At 35.2% G+C, this 20,141-nt stretch overlaps 2 protein-coding genes, 1 long non-coding RNA gene and 4 other non-coding genes across 8 annotated transcripts in view; 5 read left to right on the top strand and 2 right to left on the bottom strand.

The window, feature by feature from the left end:
* The window catches only part of LOC135083498 (electron transfer flavoprotein beta subunit lysine methyltransferase-like), a 37,959-nt gene extending 31,328 nt beyond the window's left edge, over positions 1-6,631 (bottom strand). Inside the window, exon 1 of one of the 2 annotated variants that reach the window (XM_063978262.1) lies at positions 6,400-6,631. In XM_063978262.1, coding sequence (XP_063834332.1) covers positions 6,400-6,631 — 232 coding nt within the window. Of the gene's footprint in view, positions 1-6,360 lie in introns of both variants that reach the window. The other variant, XM_063978263.1, reaches the window with a different exon arrangement.
* Positions 6,560-8,764, top strand: LOC135083500 (growth arrest and DNA damage-inducible protein GADD45 gamma). Its single transcript, XM_063978265.1, has 3 exons — positions 6,560-6,859; positions 7,493-7,709; positions 7,996-8,764. Exons 1-3 carry the CDS (start codon positions 6,798-6,800, stop codon positions 8,212-8,214), a joined length of 498 nt encoding a protein of 165 aa, XP_063834335.1. The 5' UTR covers positions 6,560-6,797; the 3' UTR covers positions 8,215-8,764.
* Positions 7,198-7,269, top strand: Trnad-guc (transfer RNA aspartic acid (anticodon GUC)). The gene has a single exon. It is a non-coding gene; the product is annotated as a tRNA-Asp (tRNA).
* Positions 8,765-8,897: 133 nt separating the features above from the next.
* Positions 8,898-9,016, bottom strand: LOC135083548 (5S ribosomal RNA). Its single transcript, XR_010259651.1, has one exon. It is a non-coding gene; the product is annotated as a 5S ribosomal RNA (ribosomal RNA).
* A 6,761-nt stretch (positions 9,017-15,777) lies between these two features.
* Positions 15,778-15,896, top strand: LOC135083534 (5S ribosomal RNA). The gene has a single exon (XR_010259638.1). It is a non-coding gene; the product is annotated as a 5S ribosomal RNA (ribosomal RNA).
* A 731-nt stretch (positions 15,897-16,627) lies between these two features.
* On the top strand, positions 16,628-17,548 carry LOC135083281 (uncharacterized). Its single transcript, XR_010259561.1, has 2 exons — positions 16,628-16,867; positions 17,386-17,548. It is a non-coding gene; the product is annotated as an uncharacterized LOC135083281 (long non-coding RNA).
* Positions 17,549-19,579: 2,031 nt separating this feature from the next.
* LOC135083553 (U2 spliceosomal RNA) lies at positions 19,580-19,772 on the top strand. Its single transcript, XR_010259656.1, has one exon. It is a non-coding gene; the product is annotated as a U2 spliceosomal RNA (small nuclear RNA).
* The last annotated feature ends 369 nt before the right edge of the window (positions 19,773-20,141 follow it).

Genomic DNA, 20,141 nt, shown 5'->3' with positions numbered 1-20,141 from the left:
TTATTGCCATCTTTTCAGGCAATCCCTCTCCAACCACTATAGACGTCATTGCGATTATAATATAACAAATTATAGGTACAAATAAATGAGTTTAACAATAATTCTGCGGATATCGCCTGAAATAGGCCTATCTAATAATTAAATGAGGAAAGACATACACAATCTACACGATTTATTTGATTTATTTCCTTAGTCCATATTTGGTAGACAGGAAGCAGGATTTTGAAAATTTATTAACCGATTGAGTCCCAGACGGCATTAATTAATGTCATAACAATTGATTATCTATTGTGTCTAGATTCGCGGAGCTTGAAGATTAATATAAGAGACTAGTAAGCTATGAGTGGTGACTGATGATGGAGGCTGCTAGAAAAAGTATCATCATCATCAGCAGGTCATTTAGTTTCCACTGAAGGAGGACGACCGTCTAATTTACCAGAAGCATGTGGAGGATTTACAGTTTTACACCTGAATTCCCCAAACTGGCCAGACAGGTGATATTTCTCCCAAAGCTGAGCAGGGCTGAGGTGATGTGGAAATAACAAAATTGATTGGTTATTCGAAAAATCTCTCCTCTTCGCTTTGGAGGAAACATTGGTCGCCTCTTAATACATCCACGGGAGGATGGTGATATTGTGATGGTCCTACTCTACTATGCCTAAATCAGAATAGCTTTAGATTGTCCCTAATCAATGAATAATATACGTCATATTTGCATAAAACTATTATTTATCCTGAAGTTCGCTTCAAAACAAACGCCAGGAAATTTTATTATTGTAATTCAACATGTCGAAACCACATGTCCGATAAAATGAGATTTGGTTAATTCACGGAAACGAGAGATAAATGAATTTAATTACTATTTAGTGCTTATTAACAAAACAAGAGTATTATTGTCAACAGGATAGTACCTAGTATTGACGTAAATCCGAATGGCATATCAAGCTTCTGTCGAACGCTAGCTGGTGCAAAAAGAGCTGTGAATTAACGTTAAAATATTAAATTAAGGTAAATTACTGGAAATAGATATTCGGGATCATAAACAGGACAATTTTAGGGCAATTCAAATTAAATTCTATTAGATAATAATTATAAGGATTTACCAAGAAATATTTAATGTTATTTAAAGAAGGATAAAATATTATCCTCTGACGTTGACGTAAATAAAACGAAATAAACTATGTATTGGACTATTTTGTTATTGATAAAAAATATTATAGAAATTAATTTATTTATAGTTAACTGAAAATTAAAATAGTAGGACTCTTTCTTTTTGAGTAGATAAGATTTGTGTTTATGAATTAAAATAATCCATGTTTGTAGTATTATAAAGACCAGTGTTTTCTGAATAAAAAATAAATAAAATTGAAATTACTTGTATACTCGATGACTTTACAGTGTTAACAACAAAATTCTCATCAATTTGTAAGTCAAGCGTTTTTACTATTCTAAGTCTAAGAGTTCAAAGGCGCAATAACAAATTACTAAACTTTTTTATATTTTTCAGAGATCTCAGAAATCGCAGTTTAACAATGTAAACATGACTGATAATGAGAAGACTGTTCGGTTTTTCCCATTTCAGATAACTGTCAAAACAGATAATAAATACGCCTTATTCGTATTAAATGTTTTTAACAAAAAAGTTAAAAACATTTCAAATTAATTTGTTATTCGATCCCATTTTATAATCATTGACATTTACGAGTAAATATTTGTACCTACGCATCTAACTAACCAATTTTGTGTTTAGTTATTTGAAGCTTATTAAAAGTATTGATTTGTAACAGGATTTTTTTTATCACTTTTTGGGTTTTTTTTTCTATAAATTAGACAATTTAGAACGAGAAATTCTTCCAATTTCCGCACCCGCATCTTGCTATAATTACAAATGCTGGTCGTACAAACCAAATGGAAATTCTCCACGTTAACTGGGTTGACAACAAAGTAAAAAAAATATATATCTAAACCATTGACTACCATGCACTATTACGCACACAAGAAAAAATATTCGATAAGAAAATAAAACAAAATCATTAGGTACTCTAGAATTTAAGGAAATTGAAAATATCCATGTGGATAATAACCCTAATAATAACCCTAAGCCGTGTGGTGACGGCAGAGTAGAATACATTTGTCACCAACCCCTACTCTTCCCGCGGGTGTCGTAAGAGGCGACTTAGGGACTACACATCAAACAGAGAATGGGCAGCAGCGCTCTCTGAAAAACATCAATCTTTTAAACTGCGATCTCCAACCCGCCTGCCTAGCGTGGAGATTATGGCAAAACCCTCCACTATAGTGGAGGAGGCTCATAGTCCAGCAGTGGACTGTAAAGGGCTGTTGATGGATAATAACCCAAAAACTCCTAAAGATAGCAGCAGGAAGGCGCTGGATGCAGGCCGCTACCAACCGGGCGATGTGGAAATCATTGGGGTGGCCTATGTTCGTATATATGTGGACGTCCAGTGGCCGAAATGATGATGATGGTGATGACAACAACCCTACACTAAACTAAGTAAAATTAAATGAAGATCATAAAGTGAGTGAGTTCAACAGTCGGGAATCGGGATCTAATAAAAATTTTAGACCTAAGTATTTTGATCATCAGTACTAAAACAGAAATAATATGAGCAACAAACTACAATCTAAGTTCCCAAGGAGCGATTTGTAGGTCTTGCAACACACTTGACCTTAATAATGATAATGCACTCTACATCTGCACTGGGAAATAAATGTTATAATTTGCATTTGCGTACGCATTCAGATTAATTCCTATCTAGAAAATGATATTATGTGAATTTATCATTATTACCTATGTGTTACCACTGAATTTAGTGGGATTAGACGTGCGTTTATTTCCTAGGATTGTCCTTAGAAACTCTACCTACGTACGTACGTCGATTGTACAAAAAAGGGGGAAATTTAGATAAAATATGGAAAAAAATGATCCCATAATATTATTGCAGACAGTTTAATAAATGTATTTTCCTTATCTCCAACACAAATTTTTTGTTAATAAAGAGGACCCAGTCCTTCTTTGTGCGTGTCAAATCAAGTTTTAACAACAAAAACATGTTTTGCCCTTCCCCCTTTTGGGAGAGGTCGGTTTCGTTTCTTATCGGCAGCTGCAGCCCCCTTAAAGCTTTACAACTGTAACGTGTCCCAACTTGATTCTTTTATACTTTGACCAGAACTATTGTTGGTTTTTATATCTCTTCCTTTCATTTTAACTTCAGTATCTTCCGACAATTTGAGTCACTGCACAGAAATTTAACTTTTTTAGACCCCTACATATTTCGTTGTGGTTGGAGTTGGCCTCTTGGTGGTTGAATTGTAAAAACTACAGAGTTAACACTTTATAGACTAACATAATTATGACTCTACTCTCATCATATGAATTATCAGGGAAGATGGATACAAAGCCCTCCAAAGATCGAAAGCATATTTACGAATAATTTGATTGTTTCATTCAAGTCTGCAATGTCATAAAACTGGGGAACATCTACCGTGTAGTTCTACAATTTTTCTACTCTTGAGATATTATTATGCAATTACGATCTAGCCACTTGATCGCAAAGGCGCCATGACTTGTAGGAAGTTACAACAACTGGACCTTTACCATTACTTATTCTGTGCCTTTACCTACTTTTATTTTATTGGGTCTAAAGTCAACATAAGCTCATGACCATAATACGTAAGTTTTGACCTTATAATACCAGTTATTTTAATCCTATTTCAAAGTGCAAATTTAGAAGTTCAACTGGTATTTTACTTGTCACTTGCATTATATTTTTAGAAACCCCACATAACTGGTTTGAAACGTTTGCTTAAATATTGTAGTTTGTTTATTAATGATTATGAAATTTCTTAATTACACTTATTTAGCCAAGTCATTGCTTTTTTTGCTCACTTAAGTAATAGCTAGAGCGTGGGCATTATTACAAATTCTTGAGTTTTTGTCGTTAGACTGTTAAAAATTCAAACTTAATGTTTGTGTTCTTTTACTAAAGGTCTTCGAGTTTAGTTAGTAACTACTTTGCGAAGCTTAAAGGGTACCGGTTTGACTACAGAACGGAAAACCTGGCAAAATAACACTTTACGTTGCATTTCACGTTCATCTTTTATATACTATCACAGCATTCACAGCCATGCTATGTGTTCCAAATTGTACGATACATATCATGAATTCACGATCATATCACTATCATGCTGCGTGTTCCAAATTAGACAAAACTTTGTGATAAGAGCGTCTACATTCGTACCCATATTAACGTGATTATCAACAATGTCGCAGTTAGTATCGTTTATAAAATCATCGCCAGATGCGGGGTCAAGTTTATTGACAACTTGATCGTGATTCGTGATGAGGGCGTGTAAGATCATTGGCCTGGACGCGTGTTAACGATGTTAACAAACCTCGATGATTGTCATTGTTCAACTGCACGAGCAGAGATAGTATTTGTAAACAAACACACGAATGTGTGTCAGGTTGAAGAATTTGCTGCACGTGGTCCTTTTAACTCGTGGCACAGATTAAAACTAGTGCTCGTGGGTGAATTTGTGTGATATCAAGCACGATTACCGATGATAGGTTTTTTTTTATAAAGAACAAGACAAGTATTTGACCTCAATCGCACGTTTAAGCGAAATGCTAGATTACTAGGCTAGGGCTACGAAATCAAAATCAATTTTCTTTTAGAACGATTATTTCATTACCATATGACCACCTATGATAATGTAGCTAAAACCATTGGATTTATTAGTTACGAGACCTCAAATCATTTCCAATTCCATAATTATGATAAACAAAGCATAGTAACAGTCAAATCAAAAATATTATGCTTTTGAAGAGCCTACATGTCTCATAACTCATTTATTATCTGTTCTCGAGACCAATTAGCAAGAATAAATAAACAAAAACCCAATCACCATTCTCTGACTGTATTTCCCACGGAGGGTTTTCCTTTCTTAACTTTAACGTTATTATTAGCGACTTGTATTGTTTTGTTTACAATATTAAACTGTTCTCATGCAAACCCTAGTAAACCTGGATAACCCAAAGCCCTGAAACCCAATGGGAATTCATATGGAGTTTTAGCACGAGTCCCAAAACTCCTAAATCCTGCTAAACCCATTGTAGGAAGAATTTTGGGATATTGACCAAGGGTTCGGGAGAAATTCTTGGCTACAAACTGAAATCAACGTTTTGGTAATTCTTAGATCTGTAAATACGTAAAATATTGCAAATACAATAAGCTATTATGTAGGTAAGTACCTATCTAACTCTACATCTATGTTTGGTTGGTTACCTGCCTAATGTATGATGACTCATTGTAGTAAATGAATTCGTTTTTCTTCATTTGCATTTTGTTAATTTGTGTCTTCCTTTATTTGAATTACTTACTTAGGTTTCTACGTGATTTAGTTTCAGGATGCAAGAAGAATTTTGCTTTTTATCTTGACAACCTGATAAGCTGATCTTATTCATACTTCAAGACTGCACAAATTCAATACATTCCTTATCCTTACCATCACTTTTACGTACTTTATCTTAAGAATTTCCAAAATTTGGATGAGTAATCAAATCAATACTTTTTGTATGGTAAAATGGAGCAAATTGAGGTAGAGTTGTAGATTGATGATGAGAATTCATGATTTGATGATGAAGTATTAATGTGGAAAAGTACTGTTCCCGGAATAATTTGAAAAGGAGCTTTGGCAAAATTTCGGTATTTGGGATTTTGGGGTAAATTTGGATCGGGGTATTTCTGAATTGAGGAGAGCGTTGTTTTAGCACGGACTTCAGAGAATAGGTATTGAAATTTAAAACAAAACTTACCTAAATTGCGAAAATAATATTTATTCAAATTACTGACGTTATTAACATATCGGGTTTTTACTACATTTTCAACACTGTTTAGTTTTTAAGAGAGATTGAGCAATAACATTGAATTAGTCATGTCATTGTGAGATGTTCCACATTTTAGGTAAGTTCAATAATATACACGTGAGATGATTCCATTGGTTGACCCCTTATGTTTACATTTTGTAACGTGTAAGTTTTAATCTTGATTGTAGTGGGTTATTCTGATTACCCTAATCAAAATCAAGGTTATCTAATTTCACGCTCAACAGTAGCATAATTGTTAAACCTATTTACGCTCACAAATTCCGATTTTGCTGCGATTTCCTCCGACTAAAAACCCAAACCGTTGGGATTCCCAAGCGGGCGGACAATACACGAATTCACACTAGCGCGCGCCGACAACAGTTCAACGCACACAAATGTAAATAAAGTTTACTAGCGACTGAGGGGGGGCAGGGAAGGGAAATCCAAGGATGATACAAACACGTCGCAACCTGCAGCAGAGAAATGTTATCTGGATGCCCCACACTTGCCTCCGATATCGGGAATTTCTTCCACAAACACACACAGACAGCACACTACGAGCGGATTTCCGAGTAATTCGCGTTTGTCCGCGGAGGGCGCCACGCACACACTGACAAAAAACCCCACGTTAGCACGCGGGTATAAAAACGTGGATGCGTCACATGGCGGCCATTCTGCTGCCAACGCTCGGAGCGAAACCACGCCTGTTTCCCGCGCAAAGTTGTGAAATCGTTGTGACATAACGCACGCTCGGAACTCGTGTACCAAGTTATCTATTGAAATACCTGTGAAGCCAACCGGATTGATTGTGACAAGTGCAAGTGTGCCTGTGACAATTCGCACCGAAAAGTGGAAAGTGCTATCAATTAGTGATTACGAGATAAAAAGTATAAACTTCAAAAGCAAGATGTACAAGGATTCAGTTGTTCCCGTTAAACCGGAGACGTTCAGTGGAGTTGCGGCTAAAAGGTAATTATTATTTAATATTGTGCAATATAATTTTATACTTAAACTTAAATCCGACGTTAGAATAACTTTTCCGCACGGCATTCAAGATTTCATAAGACTTTTATTGATCTTTTAACTTTACCAAAGTTTGAGGAAAAATACTTGAAAAATATTAACTTCTTCGACAATGAAGATTTTCTTTCGATAAAATACCACATTAGCACAGTTAACTTAATTATATTTAACGAGTTAATTATTTTTGCAACGAAAAATTAGCACGGTCATAGAACTTCATTCAAGGTCATTAACCTAATTACCTACTTCGCTTAAGTTTAAAATTTTAACTGAAGGTCACAACGTCCTCGGTAGTATAGTGGTCAGTGTCCCCGCCTGTCACGCGGGAGACCGGGGTTCGATTCCCCGCCGGGGAGACCCTAATTATTCTTTTTTAATTTGTTTTTAATGGTCATTTAATATAATAATTAAAAGTTTGGTCTCTAAATTCAGTGCTGTGCTAATCATGGAGAAGGAAAGAAGTGTCAGAATTACGCCAATTATGAAGTTAGTAGGGGTAGATAGATCAAAATAACTATTTCGTTAGTTTATTTTCATTTTGAAGTTCAAGTAACTAATATTATTTCTCTTTCTTTACAGCCCAATCGGACAATGTATAAAGACCGTGCTGCTTAGGGCATGCATCGAGAAGAGGCTGACCGTAGGGCTCCTGCCCGCGATCCAGTATCTCTCCAGCAACTGCAATGGAGCCCTATTCTGCCTGACCGCTGAGGCGCCACCTGGCGACAGCGCGACTCATATGCAAGAAGTCCTATTGCAGGCCTTCTGCGTGGAAAATGACATTCATGTCATCAAGGTAATTATCTTTTGAATGTCTACTTATTAACATATACCTAACACGATTTCTTAATTTTTTCGAGACGATAATTTTCGCACTCCTATTTAGCGCCATCTATCTAATTAAAGTGTTAACTCTCAAAAGCATGCTTTTGAGGAGGATTAATTTGCAAATTGTTAGTTTTTTAATGTAAATAAGTGATAAAAAAAATATTTATTAACCAAAATAAGAGGCTTTTAAACCCATCATTCATACTATTTTTTTTTAGTTCAATGTATTAATGTTCTCGTTTCCTTGTCCACAGGTTGATTCAGCGACCAAATTGAAGAAGTTGTTGGGGTGCTGCTCATCAGGGGTGGACTTCAGCTGCGTCTTGGTCCACTACCCATACACAGACCCCTTTAGCGACAGCCAGGAAATCGACCTGTCAATCCTCACAGACTCCGAGAGAGACCTCATTGACCACTGCGAGACCAACTGGGGATACTCACAGATGCCAGTCATCAAGCTGCCAGAAAAGTGAATCTAACAAACCGAAATTTGTCAAGAGAAAAAAAAATACCGACACACCAGTCGTGCCTTTTCAAATAGGAAGCCATTCTTCCGTTTGGCGTTTAACGCCATCTATTATTGGAATTATGAACTTGAGTTCATTGTGCCTAAGGGCTTTGGGTCAAATGTTTTGATTGTGAGAAATTGTGAAGTTTTTCCAAACGCAGATTTTGTATTGTAAACTTAGTTTCTAAGTTGTCGCATAACTTTTGCATGGATATAATATTTTTAGCAATAATTGTATAGATACCTGTAACTCCCCAGAAAGAACTTACATTTAAAATTGTAATGTATTCGTATAATAATAATCATAAAATGATTTTTAGATTCAATCTATTAATAAAACCAGTAGGGGAAATAGTATAACGTAATATTATATCATTGGATTGTAACGTTAACTAAAATATACATAAGTTAAGAATTACAGACGAATATTGAGATATTTTATATTTTTGTAATGTTAAAAACTATCATAATGTTACTGAACCAAAAAAAGAAATTAAAGTTATGCATAATCAATATTTTATCGTTTTATTTTATATTTACCAATTCAATTAACTTTTATTTTCATTTTATCAACATCTTTTCTTCTCTCCAAAAAACAATAGCAGTAATAAATTAATAAACTATTGATAGTTAGAAAAAGTAGCAACAAGCCAACATCACGCGGTGTTCCCAGGCGGTCACCCATCCAAGTACTGACCGCGCCCGACGTTGCTTAACTTGGGTGATCGGACGAGAACCGGTGTTTTCAACGTGGTATGGACGTTGGCGACGAGTGAGAAGAATAAAATCATCCATTTCGAATTATCATAATACTCCTTTAATTTCATTATGAACTTACCTGGTGAAGTTCGCAAGAAGTCTACTAAAAATCAAACAATTAAATGACACTGAAAAAGTGTTGTTGTCTGTTACCGACCACCAAACATAAAATTCATTGAATTTTAAGGTCCCAAAAAGTTTATGGCAATTTAGTTAAAACACGTTAGTTAATATTATGAGAAATATATAAGAAAGAACAAAAGTTACCTAAGAACATTTACCAAACACCAAAACGTGTTGGGTTGGCCCGACATTAACACTAATACTAGGTTGTGTCAAATAAAAAAATAACTAATCCCTTTAGATCTCCTATTTTCCAAAATAATAAATGAACTCTTTATGCATCAATCAAAAGAAACAAAGTGCTGACATCTGTGCTCGTTTGAATCAATTACTTGTGATCAAAGTTGTCTGCTTGTTACAGCCCGTTTTTAGGAGGAGGTAATATTAATCAAGCTTGCCGCTAGGTGTCGCTCCGCTCTGAGGAGTGGTATTTTAGCCCGCGGTGTCCAGATTTTTTTTCCCGCAAAGACACCGCGGCCGCGGCGACCGACGGACAAGACCTTACTGCCAGCCCTCGATGATCGTTCGCCCTCCGCTTCGGCGGAGGGGGTGGGGCGTTGTCGCTGTCTGAGTGGTTATTTTTGAACCCTTTTAATACTTACTGTTGATAGGCGGACCGCATGGCCATAATCAAGTAGTGGCCCGCCAGAAATTTTAATAAAATAGCGAAATTTTACATTCTGAATTTATTAATTTGTTTTTATTTTCGGCGGCGCGTTTTCAGGCTATAGCCAATGATATTAAAGAACTATAGATATGTTACGTTCATAGAAATTACGATTTGAATCCGTGCCGAGCTATTCCAAATTGCACACATTGACAAATGTAACTGATAAGTGAAACAAAAGATACGAAATAGCACGCAAATGAAAGAGATAGCTATAGTTTTAACGATTCTGCTCTAACTAATCTATGTCCGCAGCGCACGCATCCTTATCGCTCTAACGTCAAAACAAGATCGCTTTCTCTTTCTTAACTTGAACATGGCGCATGGCGTCTTGATTGTTTGCATAAATAATTTAAAATATAAATACTAAATAATTTTGCATAATCACATGTGGTAAGAGATCCCTTGTATTTTGTTTACTTTAGAGTCATAATTGGTACACTTTCGAAACACACACGATGGCATTTTTTATTTATTTTGGTAAGAACAGGAACTTACGGTGTGGTACGCACGCGATTGCGCACGACGCAGGCCACACGAAGACTAAACACAAGACGTCCCAATTGGGACGTATTTGAGTATTCACAGCGCGAGCGCTTATCCCTACAAGGCACCCAGTTCCATTTGTGGAACACCGACTTTAATCGTTCCTATAGCTATAAAACTATTAGTAGCGACATCTTTTGCATCTTATTAGAAGCTACTGACATTTAGCAATGTAGTAATACAAAGTTTTACCTAAAGATGTCGTTCGTGTTTTGGTTGTAGTGCACTAAGTGTGAAATTTGAATGTAAGTGACAAGTTAGTCGTTTGTCTGAATTCAAAAATAAATAAAAAATAGTTATTGAACAGTTTTGATTAGAAAAAAAATACTCTGTGTTATAAAGAAGTGTATATTTTGCAGAGGTAAGTTGTATTTTTTATTACAATAGTAAACGTATTAGTAAATCACATTTTTACTGTAGTTCCACATACGGTACGTTGAGCTTTAGTGTCCGTTTTTACTTACGTACTTACGACAACTTACCATATGAATATTTTGATTTTATTGCAGATAATGTCGCGAAGAATATTGCGTAATGGAGAAATTGAGGGTTTCTTAAATATTCATTCTGGGAGTGATGTGGAAGTGATGATGACATCGAAAAAAATCAGTCCATCCAAAACTTTTTACACTCTGGACTACACTGCCGGACAAAGACCTCCCCCAAGAATTTCCACGAAGACCGGTCCTGTGCCGCTCGCATCCAGATACCTCCCGCGACCTTCACCAGATCGTCGGTCCACCTAGTGGGAGGCTACCCACGCTTCGTCTACCGGCTCATGGTCGCCACTCAAGAACTTTCCTGCCCCAGTGGCCATCAGCTCTACGAGCTATGTGCCCCGCGCACTGCCACTTGATTTTAGAGATTCTGCGGGCTATGTCAGTCACTCTGGTTCTCCTACGGATCTCCACATTTCTGATTCGATCACGCAGGGAAACTCCGAGTATAGCACGCTCCATCGCCCTTTGGGTGACCTGGAGCCAAGTACATCAGCCTCCTCGTGATGTCAGACGTGATGGGTTTGAGCATTTCCTATTTGGGGTGAAAAAACACAACGATGCAAATATCCCGTTGCAAAGTAAAACGTCCTTATCTCAAATGTCACGTAGAACTTTTCCTAAAAAAATATAATAACTAATTATTGTTTTAGATCTTTTCATCAATAAAATATAACAAATTTATGATATTATTTATATGATTATGTTTATGATAAATTCTACTATATAAAAAAGTTAAATAGATAATAGATATTTCATTTTATTAAGAATAATAATTTTAATTATTAATACCAAAAATTATAGTTAAGGCTCAGAGTACCGTATGTGGAACTAAAATAAAAAGTTGATTTTTCAGTAAAATATGATTTTATTTTTCTTTTTATAAGTTTTTCCTATCTTCTCATCACTAATTACAGCCAATATATTTTTGTCGCGCACTAAAAAAAAATTGAGCCTTGTAGGGTTATAACATATCGCACGTTCATAATCAAACCGTCACTATACGAAATTGGGAGAAATTGAGTTAACATCGCCATCTATCAGCGCTCCGCGAAAAGTGCATGCTGTAAAAATCCCACGCTTAAAGCTCAAATAGTTCGGCAGATATCACTAGTGTCGTTATGGAGTTTAATGGGAAAACCGGCATTTGTTGTGAGTAACAGTGACACGTTTTTAGTAGTGACGGGATCTGGACGGGCACGCCGTGATAGTTATGTAAACTCTGTGTTGAAAAACGTCATTTTTAGCATAAAGACGCTTTTACTCCAAAACCATAAGATAAGTCACAATAAAGTAATACGAAAAACGCCTTAAAACAAAAAGTGACAATATTTCTCTTACATTTTTAAAAAGATTGTTCATCACTTCGTAGAATATTGTGTTTATCCAAATAGTGAAATATTAAAACAACAAGAAATATTTTTAAATGACTAAGTAGTTATAATTTTATCTAACAAAAATGCCACCAGTCAATCCAAGCACTATTAAAATCAAAGAAATTATCAAGGTAATTACTACTTTGTCTAGCGTTTGTGGACTATGAAAAAGCCTTAGATTCGATCGAGATCTGAGCAGTGCTACAGTCTCTCCAACGGTGCCAAATTGACTATAGATACATCGAACTGTTGAAAGGCTTGTACGAAAACGCCACAATGTCGGTTCGTCTCCAGGATCAGGACTCGAAACTCATCCAGTTGCAGCAAGGGGTGAGACAGGGAGATGTCATATCTCCGATACTGTTCAACACCGCCCTGGAAGATGTTTTCAAGCTTCTGAACTGGAGCGGATTCAGCATAAATATCAACGAGTACATAATCCACCTTCGATTTGCGGACGATGTCGTAATCATGGCTGAGACTGTGGAAGATCTAGGCATAATGCTCGATAGCCTAAGTAGAGCCTCTCAACAAGTGGGCCTGATGAATGAGTATGAAAATGAATATGGACAAGACAAAAAACATGTCAAATGTCCATGTAGTATCCACTTATCTGGAGACTCTACACTCGAAAGTTTACTGACCTGGGACAAACAGTCCAGTTACGCAGGTCCAACTTCGAGAAAGAGGTCAATCGTCAATCCAACTCGGCTGGGCAGCGTTCGGGAAGCTTCGTGATATTCTAACGTCCGAAATACCGCAGTGCCTCAAGACAAAAGTTTGATCAGTGTGTGTTGCCAGTGATATTTTATGAATCTGAGAGGTCACCCAAAAGGTGATGGAGCGTGCGATGCTCAGTTAGTTTCCCTACGTGATTGAATCAGAAATGAGGAGATCCACAGGAGAACCAAAGTGACCGACATGGCCCGCAGAATCGCTAAAATCAAGTGGCAGTGGGCGGGGCACATAGCTCGCATAGGTAATGGCCGCTGGATAATGATCCAGAATTTAAACCTACTTCTCTGAGCCTTTTTCCCATGAAAAATCACTATCTAGTTCGTCAAGTTCATCGAGGTCATCAAGGTCTGGTTGTTTAAAGGCTGCCTGAACAAGAGAGTACCTTATTTTCTAAGAAATTGATTTATGAGATGTAATTTTATAGTTATTTCATGTGTGTAACGTATTTATTTCTGATCGAGAATTTACATTTATTACTGTTACCATTGGTACCACTTAATCCAAATTATTAAGTTTTAAGTTCATTAAAATTACTGATTTTTCTATGTTAGTTTTATTTAATAATAATCATTTTTAAATTTTTCATCGTCAAATTTATATGAAAATAGTGACATTTCTACCGGAATAACTCAGAATACGGAACAAACCAGAAGGAGTGTTCGATAACATTTCTACGCGGCAACTTGTGTCCAAAATACTTCCCCTCCCGCGCCCCTCTACCCCCTTTAGTGTTACTAGCGCCGTGTGACACCCCCATTTTTGGGGTAAAATTATGTAATTTTTTAAAGAGATGTTAAACAAGTAAAAAATAAGTAAGTGAAATAAGTACACACGGCCACAGTGTTAACTATCCATTTCCGTTTTTGCTCTCGCTCTTATCAAATGGTGATTCTTTGCGATAGAACGAGACGACATGACTGGCCATAGGCATAGATAGTACCTACCTACCTATGAATTTAATTTTTACTCCGAAGTAACTAAGTGTAGATGATTATTTATTTCTATTAAATAGTGTAATATACTATACATATATAGGTATAATATGTTATTTAAAAGTCAATTACAAAAGTCGAATATAAATTTTAGAATGCCAAGTAAAACAAAAAAAGAAACTTAAGGTTCTTTATTATGTAAACATATCGACAGCAAAACATTTGTTTACGGCGCAGTAGTGCTTTTAGTTTAACTTTTCTTGGAGTCAAAAACAGAATCAAATCAAAAACATCACCAATACTTGAATTTGATTGCGAGGCAACTCTGGCTGTGTATCCTGAAAGAAAATCAGAGTAAGTATGTAAGCAATAATTAATTACTTAAAATTATTATTAAATATACAAATATTGCTGCTGCTGATCTGTTGATACCAATGCCTTACTTTTGAATAAATGGGAAAGTATGAAATTCACGATAGTAATTTATTATCTCCTCATTATTAGGGAGTAATATTATAAATTAATTCAATATATTAAAATCAAATCAAAATCAAAAATATTTATTCAGTTTAGACCACAAGTGGCACTTATAATTTAATTAATCAGGTTGTCATGTCATGGATGAAATTACACTAAAAACTAATTAAAACAAAAAGGATGGGGAAAATATTCCATTATTCTGTGGTAACGCTAACAAAATTAACGCGTGAATTTTTTATAGACAAATGTAATTCAATATAAAATTAAAAAAAAAAAGTAGGGTAAAATATTCCGTTGACCTGTGGCAACACTTACAAAATACAACCGTGATTTTTTTTGAAAATTATTATTTAATTAAAATGAATTGGAAATGTGCTACTTACGGATAAAACATGATCCCATGCACTTTCTTCGTAATTCCAGTAGCATTCTTACATGTTGGAACGGCACAAGACGGCATAATTTAATTATAAAGTGTCAATCTGACGGATATGTAAACAATGCGCGCGCCGGCCATTGACTAATTGCTCTAAAGTCAAATTAGTGCGATTTGGAGTAATTTATATGAATACACATTTACGCCCGTTGACGGTTTCTGGTTTGTTCCGTATTCTGAGCGGAATAAATAATACAACATTAACACGTTTTTAATTGAAAACTGTCACTGTCTCAATTTTAGTGGAAAAGTGACACTATTTTTAGAGAAAAAATTAAATATTAAATAAACCATTATGATAATTTGAAAGATAATTATATTTCCGTAAAAGCCAAATAAGCCACTACTGGCCTTTAACAAAAAACAAAATATTTAATAGCATTTTGCTCATTTTGCAAAGGTTTTAAAATTTGAGCATTTCAAATGCTTTTCCTGAAAAATCGACTTTTTTGTATAGTGACAGTTTGATTATGAACGTGCGATATCTGCTTTTGTTTTTATATAATATCATTGGCTATAGCTCTATTTCTGTGATCGCTGCTCTTGTGAATAGCCAGACACATTAGAAAAGAAAGACACCCAGCATTACACACACTCAAAGTACAGTACACACGGATATTACTTCTTGTTTTACCTATCCCTTTTTCCCATCATTTAGGGTCTATCCCGGAATGTCTAAAATATTTGTCTGGTCTCGCTCTAAGTCCTTGGCCACCGTGGACCGTCATGTATGTATGATCCAAAATAGATGTAATGATACATAATTAATTAATAATGGTTTTATTAATGGTACACAATGAATAATATGGAATCCTATTTCCATATCCCACACATATTTATGTAATGTTTAATTTATTTAATTAGATGAACTTAACTTCACAGCAAGTAAGTTCATAAATAATGCAATTTTATTTATTGCTGTTTATAAGCTTGTTCTTTTTTCGAAATAGATGATTTAATTCAACATTCTCGTCGCCAACGTCCATACCACGTTGAAAACACCGGTTCTCGTCCGATCACCGAAGTTAAGCAACGTCGGGCGCGGTCAGTACTTGGATGGGTGACCGCCTGGGAACACCGCGTGATGTTGGCTTTTTGCTGCTACTCTGTATTTGTTAAATATTAGCCTTTACTCGTACATACAGTTTCCGTGATAATCGATTAGTTCTTTGCAAAATGAACTTTAAATTAAATACCGATGGATTCTGTTATTTCTCCGTCGAATTTCATGCACATTTAGGTAACTTTATTTTGTTATTTAATGGCGTGCGGTTTGCACATTTAGCCTGAGTCAGGTAAATTACAATGTCGGAAACTAAAACAATACGTCTTAGTCCCAAGCCCAATGTGGAACCAGCCCTAGCAGCCGTACAGCAAGGGAACTTTAGTACATACATAGTACTCCCGGAGAGCGACAGAGGGCGCTAGGGCTCCGTTGAAAAGCAACCCACCACGTGCTCGGTGATCAACAGCATTGGTACAACTATCAACCCCGAGATGTCACTGTGCATCGAGAGACCAAATCCTGTACCGCGGTGTCCAGATTTTTTTTCCTGAAAAGACCTCCTGCGGGTCGGCCAGTAGGGGTGTCCACTTTGAAAAAACATCGATGTTTTTAGCGATTCGATATTTTGAAACTGTACATTATTCTTTCGATGTATTGGAAGAAAACATCGATGTTTTGTATAAATCGAGTACTTTTTTAAGATTTTTATAATCCACTAATTTAAGCATTGTATTATTAAAAAACAGTAAAAGCCATACATGAGAAAAATCTTCATTATACAGTGTGAGTCACGTTAAAGTGCACATATGAAAATAGGTGAAACTCTCAGAATACGGAACAAACCAGAAACCGTCAACGGGCGTAAATGTGTATTCATATAAAGTACTCCAAATCGCACTACTTTGACTTTAGAGCAATCAGTCAATGGCCGGCGCGCGCATTGTTTACATATCCGTCAGATTGACACTTTATAATTAAATTATGCCGTCTTGTGCCGTTCCAACATGTAAGAATGCTACTGGAATTACGAAGAAAGTGCATGGGATCATGTTTTATCCGTAAGTAGCACATTTCCAATTCATTTTAATTAAATAATAATTTTCAAAAAAAATCACGGTTGTATTTTGTAAGTGTTGCCACAGGTCAACGGAATATTTTACCCTACTTTTTTATATTGAATTACATTTGTCTACTTATAAAAAATTCACGCGTTAATTTTGTTAGCGTTACCACAGAATAATGGAATATTTTCCCCATCCTTTTTGTTTTAATTAGTTTTTAGTGTAATTTCATCCATGACATGACAACCTGATTAATTAAATTATAAGTGCCACTTGTGGTCTAAACTGAATAAATATTTTTGATTTTGATTTGATTTCAATATATTGAATTAATTTATAATATTACTCCCTAATAATGAGGAGATAATAAATTACTATCGTGAATTTCATACTTTCCCATTTATTCAAAAGTAAGGCATTGGTATCAACAGATCAGCAGCAGCAATATTTGTATATTTAATAATAATTTTAAGTAATTAATTATTGCTTACATACTTACTCTGATTTTTTTTCAGGATACACAGCCAGAGTTGCCTCGCAATCAAATTTAAGTATTGGTGATGTTTTTGATTTGGATTCTGTTTTTGACTCCAAGAAAAGTTAAACTAAAAGCACTACTGCGCCGTAAACAAATGTTTTGTTGTCGATATGTTTACATAATAAAGAACCTTAAGTTTCTTTTTTGTTTTACTTGGCATTCTAAAATTTATATTCGACTTTTGTAATTGACTTTTAAATAACATATTATACCTACATAAAATATAGTACATATATTACACTATTTAATAGAAATAAATAATCATCTTACACTTAGTTACTTCGGAGTAAAAATTAAATTCATAGGTAGGTAGGTACTATCTATGCCTATGGCCAGTCATGTCGTCTCGTTCTATCGCAAAGAATCACCATTTGATAAGAGCGAGAGCAAAAACGGAAATGGATAGTTAACACTGGCCGTGTGTACTTATTTCACTTACTTATTTTTTACTTGTTTAACATCTCTTTAAAAAATTACATAATTTTACCCCAAAAATGGGGGTGTCACACGGCGCTAGTAACACTAAAGGGGGTAGAGGGGCGCGGGAGGGGAAGTATTTTGGACACAAGTTGCCGCGTAGAAATGTTATCGAACACTCCTTCTGGTTTGTTCTGTATTCTGAGGTGAAACTAGACCTATTTTTATCGACAAAAAAGAGGTTAAAAAATTTTGAGATTTTTTTTTTTATTTTTTATAGAATTTTTTTTCTTCCAATTACTTCTCGTAAAGAAAACGTAATAACTTTTAAACTAAGACGTATATCCTTATCAAATAAAAACAGTAATAATGCTTAATAATAAGCGATACTAAAAAAATACATAAAATACCTAGAAAATGCCAACAAATAAAAAAATATACTTTTTGAAAAAAATCTGCTTTAAAATTCGTGTTTTTTTTGGTTATTTGATAAATTTCTCCAAATAATGCCCCCATAACAGGTGGTTTTTATTACTTTGTATTATTTTTTATCGTATTACCTTTGTAAAACCAAAAATCGCATGTCTCTATCCCTATCACAACGTTTGCAATGATCGTTTGAACTAAGCCTCTCCGGGCGGGCCATTCAACGCTTCGTTAACAACGAAACTGAAACTGGCTCTAGATTTGTAATTTTGATAAAGACGAGTTACATTTCAAATAAAAACAAAAGATTTCGAAGTAAAATAAGCATTTTAGTTAAAATTAAAATTGTCTCCACCTGTAGTGGAGAAAAATGTGGTGGCAGGCCTTTGTTTAAACGATCATAGCAAATGTTGTGATAGGGATAGAGACATGCAATTTTTGGTTTTACAAAAGTAATACGATAGAGAATAATACAAAGTAATAAAAACTACCTGTTATAGGGGCATTTTTTGCAGAAATTTATCAAATAACCAAAAAAACACGAATTTAAAAGCAGATTTTTTTCAAAAAGTATAATTTTTTATTATTTGTTGGCATTTTCTGGGTATTTTATGTATTTTTTTAGTATCGCCTGTTATTTAGCATTATTATTGTTTTTATTTTATCAGGATATACCTCTTACTTTAAAAGTTATTATGTTTTCTTTACGAGAAGTAATTGGAAGAAAAAAAATTCTTTAAATTTTTTTAAAAAAATATCAAAAAAAAATTTACCTTTTTTTTGTCGATAAAAATAGGTCTAGTTTCACACTTTGACGTGACTCACACTGTATATTAAAGTAAGAACAAAAAAAAACATAAGCATTTATTTTTATAAGTTTGTTATATCCTAAGTGTTTCCAGTGTTCTTTTGGAAGACTTTGCAAAAACAACAGTTTATTTAAACGTTATTTTCGCCTATTTCTTTGTTGATTGACACAAACAAACTCGCCAACTGACACGCGTGACGCGACATTGACATAACAGTTTTTTTTTTATTGTCACTAGAGACACTACTCACTGCACTCGTACGCAGTGTTGCCAACATTTTTAAAATACAAGTTGGGTTGTCCGTATAAGTAAAATTTTAGTGGTCAGACTTGAGTTTTATGAAATTTTAATTGGTTATCATCGATTCGATGTTTTAACACTGAAAACTTAAAAACATCGATACATCGAGTATTTCAATAGCTTTTCAAAACATCGGATCCATTCGATGTATCGCATTGTAAACATCGATGTTTTCAATACATTGATGTATATCGAATATCCCTATCGGCCAGTATTGGCATCGCTTCTCGGCCTTTTGGCTAAGATCAAAGTGTAGTATCTGTTCTTTTCAGCTTAATATCTGAAAGTTCCCTCATTGAGGGACCAGTATATTAAACTGATTTTTGTCCTTTGAGAGGATGTTCGGGGCTCGCTCCACTCCTCTCACGGGTCGGCCCGGCATTGCAGTGCCGCCGGGATCGGCCCACATAAAACTTGAAAACGTTCTTAATTCTGAAACAGTGTTGGGTGTTCCAGAATCTAATGACTTGCATGCCGACTCTGACGCAATTAATGCGTACTTTAACTGATACCACACTGATAGTGACTGACACGTACATGCTTTGCTTGCTATCAATAGTCCTACTAATATTATTTTATGACGATATTGACAAACTAAATTTCACGCGGGTGAAGCCGCGGGCAAAAGCTAGTATTAAAATGAAAGGAAAACCGGATGATGACGCAGACAATGAGTTGAGTAACTCAAAATGTTTTCGCAGTTGTAAAATGTTCCAAAGCACTTCTGATCTGATTATTTCTTAAAATGTGAATTTCGCAAAATGCGAACTTTTCTAGGATA

The sequence above is a fragment of the Ostrinia nubilalis genome, chromosome 23, assembly GCF_963855985.1.
Source record: "Ostrinia nubilalis chromosome 23, ilOstNubi1.1, whole genome shotgun sequence".
In the NCBI taxonomy this organism is placed as follows: domain Eukaryota; kingdom Metazoa; phylum Arthropoda; class Insecta; order Lepidoptera; family Crambidae; genus Ostrinia; species Ostrinia nubilalis.
The sequence above is the reverse complement of the archived record's forward strand: the minus strand, read 5'-3'. Positions and strand labels throughout refer to the sequence as shown.

Excerpts from the sequence above, each read along its gene's own strand:
- LOC135083500 (XM_063978265.1), top strand. The coding sequence starts at position 6,798 with ATGTACAAGGATTCAGTTGTTCCCGTTAAACCGGAGACGTTCAGTGGA. Across the intron at positions 6,860-7,492 it reads AGTGGAGTTGCGGCTAAAAG|CCCAATCGGACAATGTATAA; the intron begins GTAATTATTATT and ends CTTTCTTTACAG. Across the intron at positions 7,710-7,995 it reads ATGACATTCATGTCATCAAG|GTTGATTCAGCGACCAAATT; the intron begins GTAATTATCTTT and ends CCTTGTCCACAG.